General features: G+C 39.0%; 1 protein-coding gene across 6 annotated transcripts in view; it reads right to left on the bottom strand.

The window, feature by feature from the left end:
- Positions 1 to 18,928, bottom strand: part of Mphosph9 (M-phase phosphoprotein 9) — a 52,376-nt gene that overhangs the window by 17,958 nt on the left and 15,490 nt on the right. For 5 of the 6 annotated variants that reach the window (XM_076843707.1, XM_077109043.1, XM_076843869.1 and 2 more), the window contains 8 exons: positions 18,357 to 18,450; positions 16,632 to 16,738; positions 12,524 to 12,984; positions 11,572 to 11,730; positions 8,260 to 8,347; positions 5,709 to 5,924; positions 3,199 to 3,246; positions 1,752 to 1,816 (listed from right to left, as the gene is read on the bottom strand). In XM_076843707.1, the coding sequence (XP_076699822.1) occupies positions 1,752 to 1,816; positions 3,199 to 3,246; positions 5,709 to 5,924; positions 8,260 to 8,347; positions 11,572 to 11,730; positions 12,524 to 12,984; positions 16,632 to 16,738; positions 18,357 to 18,450 (1,238 nt within the window). The remainder of the gene's footprint in view (positions 1 to 1,751; positions 1,817 to 3,198; positions 3,247 to 5,708; positions 5,925 to 8,259; positions 8,348 to 11,571; positions 11,731 to 12,523; positions 12,985 to 16,631; positions 16,739 to 18,356; positions 18,451 to 18,928) is intronic. The other variant, XM_076843786.1, reaches the window with a different exon arrangement.

The raw sequence follows: 18,928 nt of genomic DNA on the forward strand, positions 1-18,928 counted from the left end.
ATGGTAAATTACCATCATTAAACTTTTAAAAGTTGAACAAAATCAGGAAAAAAAGAGAGAAAAACAAGTACAAAAATGTTCAAAGGAACATTTCATATACTACAACTAAATAAAAATGGAACAACAAATAGACTTAGTAGGGCAAGTAAAAAAATTTATATAATTTTGATTACAAATCAAAAACGTGCAGGGTATAAATGAAATAAAAATAAATTAAAATATCAAATAAACTGCATCCTAATGTTTGTGACAAATATGTATTTGTGCATGAAGAGTATAATAGGTAACAGTTTCACAAACATGGAAACAGAAAACAGCTATTGAAAAGAACTTTCTAAGCCAGATGTGATGGTACACACCTATAATCTCAGCAACTCGGGAGGCTAAGACAGGAGGATTACAAGTTCAAAGTTAGCCTCAGCAATTTATCAAAGTCATAACTTTGTCTCAAAAAAAAAAAAAAAACATATAAAAAGGGGTGGGGCCTGGGGATGTAGTTCAGTGGTTAAGCGCCCCTAGGTTCAATACCCAGTACCCCCCAAAAAACTGGAATTTTAAAAAAAGGCCAAGGGAAAAATACCCCAACAACTCTCAACCTACAAGCAGTTTGTCTCATTTGTACCCTGTTCAGAATAAAAGTCCATTTCAAGTTTACCAGCAGAAGAATACTCAGGTCAGTTTATTATTTCCAGGATATCCTTGCCTTCTGTTTTTTTAAACTTTGTATATGTCATTAAACCTGAATTCTCACCCACCCTGATGCAAGGAAGGCTTGATAAAGAATAGTTCTTAGGGCTGATGCTTATCCCAATCTGATAAGGAAGCTCTCACTGAATGAACAGCTCACAGGGCAGAGTCAGGAAGATGAGAATTCTAGACAGCTGTCTGTCCTTCTCTGTGAGGAGTCCTTCATACAACAGCAACATTTCTAAATGAGGGACATTATTTATATCCAAACACAAACATAAAATATGCTCTAAAGTCAATTTAGATATTTCTAATCATTTGCAATATGGATTATTTATGACTCTTTTCCTATTTAATTAAGCAAGTCAGATTAATATAGTCTCTAAACTGGGTCTTTCTGAAAGTGGATCACCACAAACTTGGTTGAAACTTTCATTTTCTTTTTGGGTCACAGAAATAAGTAAGCCAGCATGGTGGCACATGGTTGTAATCCCGGCAACTCAGGAGGCTGAGACAGGAGGATCACTAGTTCAAGGTCAGCCTCAGCAACTTAGTGAGACCCTGTCTCAGAATTTAAAAGGGCTGGGATGCAGCTTATTGGTAAGAGTACCTGGGTTTAATTTCCAGTGCCAAAAAACCCCAAAACCCATGATCACTAACTGCTTCCTGAAGTTCTTTTCAGAGGTTAAATAACACTCAGATCTTACCAATGCTAGAAAATACTCAATGTCTGGGGTAGTGCTCATCCCTGAGGCTCAATCACCACCAGTACTGTTCTAATCACTTCAAAATCTCTGGCTAAGGGAACTGGGGTTATGGCTCAGTGGTAGAGCACTTGCCTTGCATGTGAAGCACTGGGTTCGATTCTCAGCACCACATATAAATAAATGAATAAAATAAAGGTCCATCAATAATTAAAAAAAAAAATCTCTGGCTAAGATCAAATGTATTCCATGTCAGGAGAAAGACTAGGATAAAGCTAGTTTTCAAAATATTTAAAAATCCTCAAGAAAACAAAAATTCTTTAATACAGACACGTAAAGGAACAATTAGAGGTATTTTACCTTTTCAAATCAGAAATCTGAGTATGTGCATCAAGCAGTTTGTTCTCAGTTATATTTAATGTATCCTGTGAAAATAAAGAAAAAAATCTTTATATAAATAAAGAAAAATAACTGAAGTATTCAGATGTATCCTTTAAAATGCATGAGACAAAACTAAGACCAAACCAATTAGCTATGAATTATACAAATTATACAAATATTTTCAAGGTCAGTCTCTGCACACTCTAAAGTTTTAATGAGACCTTAGGAGGCTGACAGGAGGATCATGAGTTCAAAGCCAACCTCAACAAATCAGTGAGACCCTGTCTCTAAATAAAATACAAAAAAGGGCTGAGGATGAGGCTCAGTGGTTAAGTGTCCCTGGGTTCGGTCCCTGGCACCATAAATAAATAAATAAGGGCTAGAGCTGTAGCTCAGGGGCAGAGTGCACCAATGCAGACAACAAAGGAGGAAAGAGAGAGCGCCCAGATCACAGGCCTACAACAGCACTTCAGTATGCCAAGTCAAGTTCATTATGCTTTGTCAAATTAGAAACAATCCCAATGGATGTATTTTAACCACAAACATAACTAAGAGCTTAATAGAATGATAAAATAGATACCTGCAGTGATGAGGTTTGACATATAGTGTGAGTCATCCCTGAACCCCTAGAGCCCTTGGCAGGATGGAGAGGCTGTGGAGCTACATGGGCCTTCATATTGACCTTATTCACAACCCTGCATTCCAGGCAACAGAAACTCCTCAACTCTACTTTCAGTATATTGTGAGATTTCACTGAATTCATATATGCAGATGCCAAACAGATCTCTAATTAAGAATTCAGATAAAATGAATAAACTCATACCCACAAAAAAACACTCATGTTTTTAAAAATTAAAACTGTAAATGTAAACTGTATGGATACATGTATTTATTTATTTTTATTTTATTTTTTTATTTTTGGTGGTATTGGGGATCAAACCCAGGGTATCATGCATGTTAGGTGGGCACTCCACCACTGAGCTATACCCCAGGCCTTTCTATTTTATTTTGCAACAAGGTCTTGCTAAATTGGCCTCTAACTTATGAGCCTCCTGCCTCAGGCACCACTATCTGCCCCCTAGGAGCTGGGATTACAGGTGTAACCCACCACGCCCAGCTGTAAACACTACTAAAAATTATTTGCATCTACATGGAAGTTATATTCTTCTAAACAATTTCACCTCCACTCATTACAAAGGCAAGAGCCAGTCAGCAAATGTCTGTTAAATTAATGAAACAAACTTGTGGGTTAAGTAGGGCAGACATTTGGGGGAAAAAAGGGTATCCACCCAGAGAGAGTAAGTAGTTCGGATCAAACAGTATAGGGTGAGGAAGGGAGGAGTGGAGGAGGAGGACAGGCTCCTTAGTCCCCAGGACGGGGCTCTCGCCTCAAATGAAATCCAGGACAGGCAGCCTCACCCATTACCTTTACTCGTCCGTGTTCTTTTCCAAGGGACTCGTACTCTCCTAAGAGCTACAAGGAAAAACAAAGAACTGCATCACAAAATTAAACATCACAACATCAATTAAGGGATAGTGTACAAAATAACAGCCCACACCCTCCCAAAATGCCAATGTCATGCAGATAGAGGACTACACAGAATTGGTGATTCTGGTAAAGGCAATACAGAAACAATTCCTGATTTACACTTGTGAGTTTTCTTTAAGTTTGAAATTTCAAAAGTAAAACAGGGCTGGGGCTGTAGCTCAGTGGCAGAGCACTTGCCTAGCATGTGTGAGGCACTAGGTTCAATCCTTAGCACCACATCATTTATGAACAAATAAAATAAAGGTATTCTGTCCCTCTACAACTACAAAAAATTTTTTTTAAAAAGTAAAAATAATGACAATAATGATGATGATGATGATGATGTTAGTTAAGGCCTTTTAAGTATTTTCAAAAGTAGAATCTGTATAATCTTTAAAAATACATATGTATTTATTTATATTTATTTATTCAACTATCTTCATTAATCTATCTTCAACTAAAATATATAGTGCTTCACACATGCTAGGCAAGCAATCCACCACTGAGCTACAACCCCAGCTTTTCTGCATTTTTTAAAAATTTTTTTGAAGTTGTAGATGGACAGAATGCCTTTATTTTATTTGTTTATTTTTATGTGGTGCTAGGGATTGAACCCAGTGCCTCACACATGCTAGGCAAGTGCTCTGCCACTTAGCTACAGCCCCAGCCCCTGCATTTTTTAAAAATATTTATTTTTTAATTGTAGTTGGACACAATAACTTTATTTTATTTATTTATTTTTATGTGGTGCTAAGGATCAAACCCAGGGCTTCCCATGTGCTAGGGGAGTGCTCTAACATTGAGCCACAACCCTAGCCCTATACTGTTGTTTTTAGAATTGTTACACATTATATTTTGCTGCTTGCTCAATAGAGTAAAAGCAGAGTGCTGAAAGTTTCACATAGCTAGGTTAATTTATTTAAAAAGGCATAGGTGAGGGGCCTCATTTTGTTAAGTTGGCTTCAAACTTCTGAGCCTCCTACCTCAGTCACCACCTTCTGCCCCTCAGAAACTGGGATTACAGGCATGCCCCACCACACCCAGCTATAAACAGTACTAAGAATTATTTGCATCTACATGGTACGTTATACTCTTCTAAACAATTTCACCTCGGCTCATCACAAATGCAAGAGTTGTGGGGTTGTGGCTCAGTGGTAGAGCGCTTGCCTTGCACACATGAGGCACTGGGTTTGAACCTCAGCACCACATATAAGCAAAAAAAAAAAAAAAAAAAAGGTTCTATCAACAACTAAAAATATATTAAAAAAAAAAAAAAGGAACAAGAGGCACATCTAAACCTATCAGGTATCAGATTACTTATGTACCATAATAATCTGAAAAAAAACATTAAGAAAAACAAGAAAAAGATACAACCTACAACCATCCAGTATCAATGTTAAATAAATACATTTCTGTGGGAGACCAACCTTCCACGTGACTGGGTTACATTCCCTGGATGGGTGCTGAGGCGCTCAGTGGCAGAAATGTGGCAGAGCTTTCCCCACCCTTCTTGGGTCCAAAGGTAGGTGTCTTGCTACAGCCCCATGGGTGAAGCTATGCTCACTTGTTCCTTTGTAATATAACCCCTTGCCCTGTTTAGGATAGAATCTTCCATGGAAGTGCTTTGTGTCCCCTCCTCTTACTGTGCCCTTGGATGTGGTCTACCCAGGTGTCAGTCAACCTGCTGACAGTGGACATCATGAAGATAGATTCAGCCCCCTGAAACCTGACCCCTTGCCTCATTTGAATAGCTTCTCCTCAATAAAAGGGGTCAGTGCGTGCTCTCGGTCTTTCTCTCTTTCTGCGGACCCTTAAGGTCAGAGGAGCCGTCACAGCGACCCCAAAGAAAAAGGTATTTGTGTCTCTTGTGTGGTTATTTCGTGCAGCCTAGTTAGCCCAGTTTAACTGGAGTGACCCCTGAGCCTTTTAGACCAGAGAACAGAGAAACCTAGCACATTTCCGGGGAGGGTGTGTTTCTGTAGTACTAGGGACTAAACCTAGAGCCTTATGTGCAACCAAGCAACTGCTCTACCACTGAGCTATGCCCTTAAACCAAGAAATCTAAATTTTAAGTGAAATTAAATCAAAGTGAAAAAATTCAATCCAACTTATTCTAAATCTGGTTCACAATATTTTATTCTGTCAGACAGACGTCATGATAGCTCAAAAGCTGGTCTGCTAAAGACAGACGGTGTGGGAGCAAGGCCAGCATTTTAGAGCTCCGACTTTCTGCTTTAAGACAAGACCCAGCTGCCTCCCCAGGAGGGTATAAACCTACAGCTATAGCCAAGGTACCCCAAACCAAAATAAACTTGGAAAAAGTCCTAATAATAGCTTGTACAGTATAAGACTTAAGTAAACCACTTTTAGCCAACCATGTAATTAAGTTACCATTTTTTGTTACTCACATCTTGAAACATTTTGTTTTCTTGTTTTAGTCTTGCTTCTTTATCATCTGAAAGTTTGTAAGCATTCTCAAATGCTTCTTCTAAATCCTGCAGCCTAGATTTTAGTCGAATGATGGTATTGTCTTTTTCTTTATTGCTTGTTCTCATTTCTTCAATTCGTTCCTGCAAAATTTTGGAGGCACTGTTGGCTGCACTAAAGCGTTCTCTCAAATCATTCTACAAAGTAAAGACCAAGATAAATTATTTTAAATGAAAAAATAGATGTTTCAATAGCAGCTAGAAATTAATGCCCATGCATTAAAATATAAAAAAATTCAAAACATACAAATGGAAATTTAAAAAATAGTATTTTTTATACCCTGAGATGAAGAGACCAGAAAGTATTACTCTACTAGAATAGCTTCATGAAGTTATCACAAGTTAAGACAGAAAGCTACTGTCTGAGGTTAAGGACTCACTAAGATAGGAGTGCCTCTAGATCACCTCAATGACAAAACTGTCACAACCACAAGAGAGATCATTCTGTACATATAGCTGGAATATGTTGCCCAGCCTTAATACTTGGGGAAAGGATTTCTTACTCCACTGTCCCAGCGTGAAAACAGAAAACTCAAAATGCATTTAATATGTTAATATTCATTCAACAATTATTTCTGGAATACCCACTGTGTGCCAGGCAGCAGAGCACTATAAATGTAAGATTAAAGCTGGATGTGATGGCATATGCCTGTAGTCCTGGCTACTTAGGAGGCTGAGGCAGGAGGATCACCTGAGCCCAGGAATTTGAGACAAGCCTAAAGCAACACTGAGAGATCCCAACTCAAAACAAGATTATAGAGAAACAAGATAATGCCTAACTTTGTCAAGCTTACACTCAAGGAGACAAAAATAACTGGGAAAACAGAACAAAACAACAACAACAACAAACCATCAAAGACAGAAACAAGCTGGGTGCAGTGATGCATGCCTGTAATCCCAGCAGCCTGGCAAGCTAAGAGAGGAGGATCTTGAATTCAAAGCCAGCCTCAGCAACTTAGTGAGGCCTTAAGCAACTCAGTGAGACCCTGTTTCTAAATAAATTATATAAAAGGGCTAGAGATATGGTTCAGTGGTTAAGTGCCCCTGGGTTCAATTCCTGGTACCAAACAAAAACAAAAAAAAGAAACAACATACAGAACAAAATGCACATTTTTTTTTAATGATTTCAGGGAGTGAACCCAGAGGGGCTTAACCACTGAGCCACATCCCCAGCTTTTTTTATTTTTTATTTAAAAACACAGTCTCAATAAACTGCTTAGGGCTGTGCTGTTACTGAGGTTAGCTTTGAACTTGCAATCCTCCTGCTTCAGCCTCTGAGCCACTGGGATTACATTGCTCAGTTTCACACAAATTTTGTTTATAAGCTAATGTACAAAAGAATAAAATTTGGTAATACAGGAGAACAGAATGTAATTTAAGAGTAAAGTTTATGCACTTCAAATTACATATTCAAAAAGACCAAAACTAAAAATATCCACATAAACTCTTGTCCACAGGACTGCGTGTGTAGCCCAGTGATAAGGTATATGTTTAGCATGCTCAAAGCCCTGGATTCAATCTTTCATCTCCAGCACACATACACATCACACACACAAATCTTGAACACAAACATTCATAGCAATTTCACTCATAACCAGCCAAAAGGGGGAAAGAATCTAAATATCAGTCACATGATGAATGAATAAACAAAATGTGATACATCGATATAATGGAATATTAATCAACTATAAAAAGGAATAAAATCCTGATACATGCTACAACCTGGATGAGCCTAAGTCAAAGAAGCCAGACACAAAAGTCTATGATGCACTCACATTAGTGTTCAGAACAGGCAAGTCCATAGACACAGAGCAGAGCAGCTGTGGCCAGGGACTGAGGAGAGCACTGGGGGCAATGGCTAAGGATGTTCTATAATGGATTGTGGTGATGGTTCTACAATTCTGAATATATTAAACCACTGAACTGCACATTTCGAAAGAATGAGTTCTATGGTATGCAACTTACATCCCAATTAAGAAACAAGCTTTAGGGCTGGGGATATAGCTCAGTTGGTAGAGTGCTTGCCTCACATGTACAAGGCCCTGGGTTCAAGCCCCAGCACCAAAAAAAAGAGGAATTTTAAAGGGTAAAGTAGAACTCAAAATGCAAACTTAATAAGTTTTGGTTTTTTTTGTACTGGATAATGAACCCAGGGGCACTTGACCACTGATCCACATTGCCAGCCCTTTTTTGCATCTTATTTAGAGACAGGGACTCACTGAGTTACTTAGGGCCTCACTAAGTTTTTAAGGCTGGCTTCAAATTCATGATCCTCCTCTCTCAGATTCCCAAGCTGCCAGGAATACAGGCATGTGCCACTGCCCAGCTCATAAGTGATTCTTAAGGAAAAGATACAGGTAAGCAGGGTTATCATAAAACTAATCATATGTCTCTGGAGTTCAGTTAATACTAGGTTTTTTTTTTTTTAACATTAAGCCACTAGAACAATCATGAGAAAAAAAATAATACTTACCACTTCTATTTCCAACAAGTTATTCTTACTTTCAAGCGTTCTCACACGACCAGTAGCTTCATTCAAAGCACTATCTAATTGGCCACATCTAAAAAACATAAAAGTTTAGTTTCAATTACAAAATAAAAACATTTCCCTTAAAATTTATTATATAAACCTGATCCAAATATGTAATATAAGACAAATTCTCAAATGTTAGCTGAGATCCAGGATGCCACCATAGTAAAATATATCCCAAAGACTCTGAAGATGGTCTAGTATCTGGAGAAAATAACAGGCTAAAATAACAATAGGACCTATAATCCCAGAAGCTCAAAAGACTAAAGCAGGAGGATTGGGAATTCAAAGCCAGCCTCAGCAAAAGTGAGGCACTAAGTAACTCAGTGAGACCCTGTCTCTAAATAAAATTCAAAATAGGGCTGGGGATGTGGCTCAGTGATGAGTACCCCTGAGTTCAATTCCTGTACATCCCCACAAATAGGAAAAGATTCTTAAAAATATATGCAACAAGGATGAGGAGTAGGTCAGTGGTAGAGCAGGTTCAGTCCCAGCACACACATACACAAAAGAGTACAAAGCAAGGTACAAACAAGTATTTATACACTTGTATTCACAGCAGCTCTGTTCACAGCATTCTTTAATAGATAAGCAGCTAAACAAACATGGTAGTTCATACAATGGATTATTGAATGTGAAAAAGGAAGGAAACTAACACATGCTATAACATGGTGAACCTTGAAAAGATCATGCCAAGTGAAATGAGTCAGGATCAAGATGACAAATGCTGCATGATTCCAGTTATGTGAGTAATCAAATTCAAATGAAGAAAGCAGAATGATGGTTGCCAGGGATTGGGGGAAACAGGTAACAGGGAGTGACTGTTTAAAGAGTTTGAGTTTTGCAAAATGAAAATAGTTCTGGAGATAGATGATGATGATGGTTATACAATGATGTAAAGACAGGCCACTGAACTGTTCACTTCAAAATGGGAATTTTGTTATGTATGATTTAGTGTTTAAAATTTAAAAAGAAATAAAGCTTCACAAGCCAGGCACGGTGGCACATGCCTGTAATTCCAGCAACTTGGGAGGCTGAGGCAGGAGGACGGCAAAGTTCTAAATGAGCCTCAAAAATGTAGTGAGGCCCTAGGGCTGAGGATGTAGCTCAAGCGGTAGCGTGCTCACCTGGCATGCGCGGGGCGCTGGGTTCGATCCTCAGCACCACATAAAAAATAAAATAAAGATGTTGTGTCCACCGAAAACTAAAATATAAATATTAAAAAATCATCTTAAAAAAATGTAGTGAGGCCCTAAGCAACTTGGCAAGACCCTGTCTCAAAAAATAAAAAGGACTGAAGATGTGGCTCAGTAGTGGAGCATCCCTGAGATAAATCCCCAGCAAAAAAGAGAAGGGGCAGGGGGAAAGGAAGGAAGGAAGAAGGAAAGAAGGAAGAAATAGCTTGACTGGAGTTGTGAAAAAAAAATGTGTACGTATATACGTGTGTGTGCGCGCATGTGCATTATAATTTCTGGAGGGATACGAAAGATTAAATACAGTACACTGAGACCAGGGATTGGAGTAGGAAAGCTGACCTTCTTTTTTTTTTTTTTCTTTGTCTCTGGGAATTAAACCCAGGAGTGCTTTACTACTGAGCAGCATCCCCAGACAGTATCTCACTAAATTGTTGCAGCTAGCCTCCAACTTGATTTCCTCCTTCTCAGCCTCCAGAGTTTCTAGGAGATTACAGGCATGTGACACTGTACCCAGTGAGGTTATTACACTTATTACATTCTTATGTACTATTTCAAACTTAGTATGAATTTTTTTTAAAGACTTCCTTTGTAAATTATAGAACCTCAAAATAACAAAATATATAGAATTCAGTCACCATTTTGATTTAGCGTTCAATGATATATTGGGAATAAAAGTCTTATTTTTATTACTGATTATATACCAGGTCTATGTTAAACATATTACATTTATTCTCACAATCTTAAGAGTTATGATGGGGGCTGGGAATGTGGCTCAAGCGGTAGCGCGCTCGCCTGGCATGCGAGCGGCCCGGGTTCGATCCTCAGCACCACATACAAAGATGTTGTGTTGGCCGAAAACTAAAAAAAAATAAATAAATATTAAAATTCTCTCTCTCTCTAAAAAAAAAAAAAAAAAAAGAGTTATGATGATCAACAGTACCATTTTACAGATGAGATAACAAAGACAGAAATTGGGTCCTAGGAGCTGAGATTGTGGATCAGTGGTGGAGCACTTGCCTAGCACATTCAAGGAGCTGGGTTCGGAACTCAGCACCACATAAAAATAAATAAAATAAAGGTATCGTGTCCAACTACAACTAAAAAAAAATTTTTTTTTTTTTTAAGAAAATTGGGTTCCTAGATTAAAGGTCCCATGGGGGTAAGGGGCCTCACTAAACCTTTTGTTTTTTTGCAGTGTTGAGGATGGAACTCAGGGCCTTATGCATACAAAGAACATGCTCTACCACTGAGCTACATTCCCAGCCCCTTCAGTGAGATTCTAAAGCCAAATACTCAGGCTCTAGAGTTTATGCTTCTAACCACTATGCATTAATACCCTTCAAGGATAAAATACTGAAAAACTGGTCTTTTTTAGTGGGTTGGGAGGTCTGGTTGGAGATTGTACCCAGAGTCTTGCACATGCCTGGCAGGTGCTCTATCATTCAGGTATATCCCACCCTGGAATAAGACTGTTCTTGTAAGAAAGACCACTTAGATAGTCAAGTGCATATTAACTGCATTCTACTGTTTTTATTACCACACTGACTCTGCCATGCTAGAGAACATTGTCCCCCGGGTTGCAACTGTGACATAATATCTGGTATCACAGCTGGCCTGCAATATATGACCCTGTTTGCAGAACCAGTGCATTTCTCCAATTTGCAATTTTCAGTTTGAAAAAAGCTGGAAAGCTGGGGTGGCTGGGCACAGGTGGCGCACACCTGTAATTCCAGAGGCTTAGGTGCTGAGGCAGAAGATTGCAATTTCAAATTTAGCTGCAGCAACTGTGAGATGCCAAGCAACTCAGCGAAATCCTGTCTCTAAATAAAATACAAAACAGGGCTGGGGATGTGGCTCAGTGGTTGAGTGCCCCTGAGTTCAATCCCCAGTACCAAAAAAAAAAAAAAAAAAAAATTACTTAGGAAACGTATCTGTTAAAATTTCGAATCCAAAGTATATGTTTTCAGAAGGTTTATTATCACAATATAAATTATACTTATGTAGAGGCAATACATCCAAATTGGAAAAACACTAACTTCATAGTTAATGTAAGTGTTACCTGTCTACAAGAATCTGATTGGTTTTCTTCCACTCTTCAACTGCAGAAATTTCTTTTGCCTCCAGCTTCTGTTTCAAACTATTTATTTCTGACTCATAATAAGCTCGAAGATCAGCTATGTGCCGAGCATGCTTCTCCTTCAGGTTCTGCCTAATCCTGCTGGTGAGAGTGAAGCACATGACTGAGAAAGCACATCCCTCCTCTCCTTCCCACAGGAGAAACCAAGAGCACACTCATTCTCATGGGCAAAGTGTAGTCTATTTCCTGTGCGCACCCCAAGGAAACAAGCAGATGCTCCGTGTGCTCAGCATCCTCTAGACATAAAGATATAAAAATACACAATAGGCCTGTAATCCCAGCAGCTCAGGAGTTTGAGGCAGGCGGATCACAAGTTCAAAGCCAGCTTCAGCAAAAGCAAGGTGTCTCTAATCCCCCCAAAACTGCAATAAAGTAAAAAAGACAGATTACTTAGTTTTTAGATGCTTTATCTTAAAAATGCTATATCTTGGGCTGGGGATGTGGCTCAAGTGGTAGCGCGCTCGCCTGGCATGCATGCGGCCCGGGTTCGATCCTCAGCACCACATACAAAGATGTTGTGTCCACCCAAAACTGAAAAATAAATATTGAAATTCTCTCTCTCTCTCTAAAAAAAAAAAAAAAGATATTGTGTCCACCTAAAACTAAAAAATAAATATTAAAAAAAATGCTATATCTTTAAATCTTTATACATTACTAAGTTTCAATAAAAATAATTCTCAGGGCTGGGGTTGTGGCTCAGCAGTAGAGCGCTCACCTACCACATGTGAGGTGCTGGGTTCGATCCTCACACCACATAAAAATAAATAAATAAAATACAACTAAAAAACAATATTTTTTAAAAAATCATTCTCATCATTCAATCAGACATCACAGAAAATCTGTTAACATTACAAGCCGTCACCGAGATACATACTTAGACAATATCACGGGATCTTCCAGGGAAGTCAATGAAATGCATTCTGGGACACTGTTGGCTGCATCTGGAAGCTGGGCCTGACTGACTGAGGCTGACGCTACCATGACAGTGTTCTCTTCATCTACAGTGTTGACTGAGATATTGTTACTCGTCATAGTGTACACCGAAGGAAATGTGGAACTGGTCCTACTTTCACTTTGGAATGCATGATTCTTCCAAGAGTCCATTGATGAGGCTTTTGCATTTGAAGGATATCTTGGAAATCCGGATAACTGAGAAGTGATATTGCTTGCTTGTGAAAATGAGTCGATGTCAGAGTGACTAGATACACTTGGTTCCAGAACAGAGTCTGGTGAAAAGGATATTCTGTCATCAAGAGCATTCAAAAAGCCGTGTGGTTGAATCCCCGAAATCTGCTGATTTGGCTTCATATGCAACGCCGGATCTAGAGTAAGGACCTAGAAATAAGACAGACAACCAGAAGTTTCCCTTGGCACACTCAGGCATTTTGCTCGCCTTCAGTGAGTAGGCTTTACACCTCCTGGGGACAAGGAAGCTCACGGTAAGAGTCAGCGTCAGAAGCATCTTTCATTTCCACTCAGCAGTGACAGCTCTACCTCTGGAAGATGGTTTGGGTTGGAAGCAGAAGTGAGATTCCTCTCAGGTAACTGCTTGTTTTCCCTTTGCTTTTTATGATAAATATCCTTCAGTGATCGGAGCTTCATCTCATTACTAGTATTAGACTTAAAGATATGAAACAAAATTATTTAACTGGTATCATCAACAATGAAAAAAATTTACTGACATCAAGATAAGAACCATAAAAAATTTTTGAAAGACTTTTAAATAAATTGAAAATCTAGACAGTCAGATTAAGAATACAAGTTTGGAAGCTGAATTTCCTATGTTAAGTTGTCTTCAGAATGAAAAAATTTCATGTCTCCTAACAATGAGTACCAAGAGGACAATTTGAACCTAAACTATTTAGCAGCCTATGAATACTTCCAAAGAATATGACCCCTTGGTAATTCCTGTTACAATTTGGATTCTGAATGTCCCCAGAGGCTCATGTGTTGAAGGATGATCCCCAGCTGACAGAGCTACTGGGAGGTGAGGCCTGGTAGAAAGAAGTTAGTTTGGGGGTGGGCCCTTTTAAGGAGATGTTGGGACCCTGAACCTTTCCTTTTCCTCTGTGCCCCTTGGCATCCAAGGCAGGCAGTACTCTCTGCCACAAGCTCCTGCCATGACATACAACCTCACCACAGGCCCCAAAGCAACACAGCCAAGCAATCACAAACAAACCTCTGAAAGCAAGAGCCAAAAAAAACCTTTGCTCCCTTAAGTTGATTATCTTACTTATTTTATTACAGCAATGCAAAGCTGATTCCAACAGCCCTCCCACTTAAAAAAGAACCAAGTTTTCAGGTAAGGAAAAAATCCTCACAATGAATGACTGAAGCAGGACAAGAAAACTTCTGGGCAAATTGATTTCAGGTGACATGGGGACAAGTATACAGAGACAGAATTCCTCATATACTTGGTAATATTTATTATTTTTTTTAAGAATTGGCAGATAATAAAAAAATAAAGAGGGGCTGGGATTGTGGCTCAGTGACAGAGCGATTGACTTGTACATATAAGGGCCTGGGTTCGATCCTCAGCACCACACATAAATAAATAAAGGTATTGTGTCCATTTACAACTAAAAAAAAAAAAAAATTAAAGAAAATAAGTTAATCAATAAAAATAAACTTCTTTAATTATTAAAATAAGACTCAACACTGATTTCTAAAGCTTAAAATCATTCTCAAGCATTCTGAGGACCATCCTCAGCAAATTAGTGAGACCCTATTTCAAAATAAAAACAGTTGGGGATATGGCTCAAGGGGTTTGCTATGCTGTAAATGTCACAGAATTATTATAAAGCTTTAAATAGTAAATCTTTAGGGTTGTATTATTTCAAGGTGGGACCCATAGGTTGTGACACAGGTACCAATTAAACCTGCCTCAAATTTAAACTGTGGACATTACCACAAATGAAATTATAGATCCAACAAGAAATCTACTGATACTCATCATACAGCTTTGAGCTTATGTCTCATTTTCAGACCTCCAAAGCCTGCAGCGTACCAAGAATCCTTTCTGTTTTTATGTTGCCCAGGATGGCCTCAAATTCCTGGGATTACCAATTCTCTACCTAACCTCCCAAGTAGGTGGGACCACAGGTCCCATCACACCTGGCTTACCATGAATTAATATTTTTTAATAAAACCTATAACCAGGGGCTGGGGCTGGGGCTCAGCGGTAGCGTGCTCGCCTGGCATGCGTGCGGCACTGGGTTCGATCCTCAGCACCACATACAAAACAGAGATGTTGTGTCTGCCGATAACTAAAAAATAAATATTAAAATTCTCTTTCTCTCCCTCTCTCTTTAAAAAAAAAAAAAAGCACCACATATAAATACATAAATAAAATAAAGGTCTATCAACAACTTTAAATAAATAAATAAATAAAACCTATAACTAGCTTTTGAACAGGACAATTAATTATACTTTTTATGCATGCATTAAAGACATTAATCTGTTAAAAACTAAACCTTTACAATGTACAATTCCCATAATCCTGTTTTGGAATTCTACTCAGTGACCATAAGGCCCTTCACAAGTCCTGAAGTTCATGACAAGTAGCAGCACTCCAGCTATAGGCTACAGCCTGAAGAGTCCCCGCCTGGTGGCCTGAGTGAGCAGCTGGCATTCACACTTAGAGCTCATGACAATAAGGTGCTATTTTCATTACTTTTATGATATTCTTTTCTTTCATATTTTAATATCTCTGAAGTGAGAATGCCTCCGGTAATTAAAGGCATCTTTCAATTGCTTTAAGTCAAATAACAGTTGTGACATAATGGTCACTGCCTGCTCATAAGCAAATATCAAAACCATCAAAACTTTTCAAATAGGTCTTAGCAGCTTAGAATAAAAATCTTGGAGACTAAAGAGGAATTTCTGAGAGCCCTTATTTAAGGAAAGGGTTAACCACCCATGTTTAGCAATGATTTTTATAGGGGAGTCAAAAGTAAGCCATTACTCTAGGTAAAACTCAGTACCATGGCCTTTTTAAAAAGAAATGTCGAACCACTGGATGTGGTGGCACACACACCTATAATCTCAGCTAAGGCAGGAGGATTGAAAGTTTAGGACCAGCCTCAGCAAATTATTGAGTCCCTGTCTCAAAATAGTTGAGGACACAGCTGCATGGTAAAGCATCCCTGGGTCTAATTCCCAGCACCAGAAGGGAAAAAAAAAAAAAAAAGAAAGAGAATTGATCAATCACCATTTCAATCACTGAATCACTGTTGGTGGTGGAAAGATATGTAGAAAAACATGAAAACCAACACTGAATTGAAAAGAAAAGCGTTATTTTGAGACAGGGTCTCACTAGTTTATCCCACCTCCCCCAAATTCATTTAACTCTTGTGTTCATCTGTCTCTGTTTCTTCCCTGAAGTTTGGGATATTAGTTCCAGTCACTTTCTGAGTCTGATACTTACAAATACCATGATGTCCCCACTACCCGGTCTGTTCCTACATGTCACTATTTTTTTACCTCACCATTGGCTTCTTAGATTCTCTCTCCTTTCCCAGTCTACTGTCTCTCATTACCTGATCAAAATACAGAAATAAAGTATGCACATCACACACACATCCAAGATGGTATTATTTATTTGGTTGTTCTGAAGTAAATAAAATGTTTACAGAAAGAAATATTATTTTCTTATTCAAAGAAAATAGAGCAAATTAATTTGCCCATAATTATGATACAAATGGATCAGTGGGAGATGTGACAGAATGAAAAATCAATATCAGAAGATCTTGGAAAAATGGAAGTTGTTGATAGCTGAAGACAGGCATGAAAGCATTTCATTTAGTTTCACAACACTAACTGGCCATTTTTAATTCCATTTTAAAGTAAGCTTTCTAAAATCACACAGGCAATAAACGTCAGACACAATTCGTAAGCAAAGGAATATGAGTCTAATACAGAACTTACAACGGAGAACTTAACCACAGTCACAAAACACAAACACACCCACGTACGTTCATTACCTGGTTCGGTGACACGTCTGCCAAGGTGCAGGGTACAAACGTCTTCTCTAAAGATTGAGGCAGACAGCGATACATGTCCTTCTCCTCCAGCTTCCAATAGGTCAGTCCTGACATGACAAATGCACAGAACAGCAAGGAGTGAGGAGAGAGCAAAAGTGCTTCCTAAAATAACTAGTACTATGTAAGGAAGATGAAAAATAGCAAGGAACTAGCTTCTGGCTACTTGGGGAAAGCAAGCTGAATTTTTATAAAGAATCAAATAAATGCCTTACCATGTCAGAATCCTGACTTAATGATGCAAATATTAAAACAGATATTATTAAAAGCCAAATGAATTAGTGCAACTTAAAATATATTTTGCAGGGATGGGTACCAGGGATTGAACTCAGGGGCACTCGACCACTGAGCCACATCCCCAGCCCTATTCTGTATTTTATTTAGAGACAGGCTCTCGCTGAGTTGCTTAGGGCCTCATGCACCACCGTGCCTGGCTTAAAATATATTTTATTTTTTAATTTTTTTTTTAGTTGTTGATAGACCTTTATTTATTTTACATGGTGCTGAGAATCGAACCCAGTGCCTCACACATGCCAGGCAAGTGCGCTACCAGTGAGCCATAGCCCCAGCCCTTAAAATACATTTTAAAACAGACAATGTCTTTTACTGTGCCAGGCTGGGAGGCAGAAGGAATGAGAAGTGAACAAGTGCAGGATACACAGGAGGTTGCAAGATGACAAGCACTCAGCGCAGTTTCATAATAGGATAAATGGCTCAGGGAGGAGGCAGGACTATTTTCATAGGGTGATCAGGGTTGGCTAGCAGAGAGGGTAGCGATTACTAGGTACGTGGCCATTTTCACCATTCAAGGAAGTCTCCCCACATGGAGAGAACAACACTTTCAACAGAGGAAGCAGCTGATGAGAAAGCCCTGAAATGAGAACTTGGCTTGCGCTGGAGCAGGGGTGGAGGAAAGGAAGGACAAAGAGCTAGAAGGCTGGCTCCTGCTGGGCTTTGTGAATCTCTGTTATCCTGAGGAAACAGGGAACCACATGTAGGCCTCAGGGCAGAGGAGTTGCATACCTAACATATCTTCTGAAAGGATCCCTTTGACCGCTCTGCTGAGGACAGGTTGGAGGGTGATGATGTCGGGGGGAGCAAGGGCTGTTAGGAAGCTTGCAGAAATGGGGAGGGGAGGCCCTCCATGGGTGGCAGCAGGGAAGGAGGTGAAACCGGCTTGGATCCTGTGATACCTGTAAGCTAAAGCTAATTCATCCTCATAAATTAGATGTGGGAAATAAAGAAAAAGGAAAAAAAGGAAGGGAGCCCTAATATATAAAGATGAGAAGAGCTACCTAAACTTGTCAGCCACTCAGACCAGAATAGCTCACCAAGGATTGCACAAAATGGCTCACAGAGGCTCTGAATTTATTAATTCATTCTGGAGAAACTTAAAAAGGCTGAGATGATTTTTGCAGCCATTTGAAATTGTTGCAAAAGTACCTCATTCCTCTCTCCTTACAGACTTATTAATGCAAGCAAGAAAGTCATGGCTACCAGGGGATGCCACAACATGTGGCGCCTTCACACAAACCATACTCATACCCTACGTGCGGTACCACAATGGAGTGGGATATGCAGCCAGCTGCAAAAAAAAACTAAACCAACAAACCAGAACCTTGCCGGCAAAAGGAAAAAAAAAATCCAAAAATTAAAAGTTTTCCATACCTGTTCCTGAATCAGACATCCACGAGCTTGGATCTTCGTCTGGTTTAGAGAGGTAAAAAGCACGAGGGTGTGCAGCAGCAGCAGCAAAATCAGACTGCAAGTCAAGAAAGAAAACACCAGACCACTAAAATCACTGCATACACACCACTGACCCAATGAGTGACCACCAGCGCCACACCAGGTAAAGACCTATAGTGTGTCCATGAGGAAGAAGGTCCTGCTTTCCCTAGTTATAAAAGCACAAAGCAAGAGGACCAACAGTGAAGGACTTTCCTGCCCCTGTGTAATTTATAAGTTCATTCTGGTTCTCTGTGAAACTACAAAGAGAAAACTTGAATCTAATGAGTTCAGAACAAAAATGTATTTATCATTTGCTGTCTACTTCCAAAAGAAATTTGAGGTGCCTGAAATTAAAGGATAAAAATGAATGTTTAAAAACCTTAACAATTTGTTTTGTTACAACTATAATAAATCAAATTAATTCTGAAGATCACATATCAATAATATGAACCTTAAATAGTAAAGTATTTCTTACAAACAATTGGTTATTAGACACAAAAAAAGGCTAAAAA

The sequence above is a fragment of the Callospermophilus lateralis genome, chromosome 1 (assembly GCF_048772815.1).
Source record: "Callospermophilus lateralis isolate mCalLat2 chromosome 1, mCalLat2.hap1, whole genome shotgun sequence".
Taxonomy (NCBI): Eukaryota; Metazoa; Chordata; class Mammalia; order Rodentia; family Sciuridae; genus Callospermophilus; species Callospermophilus lateralis.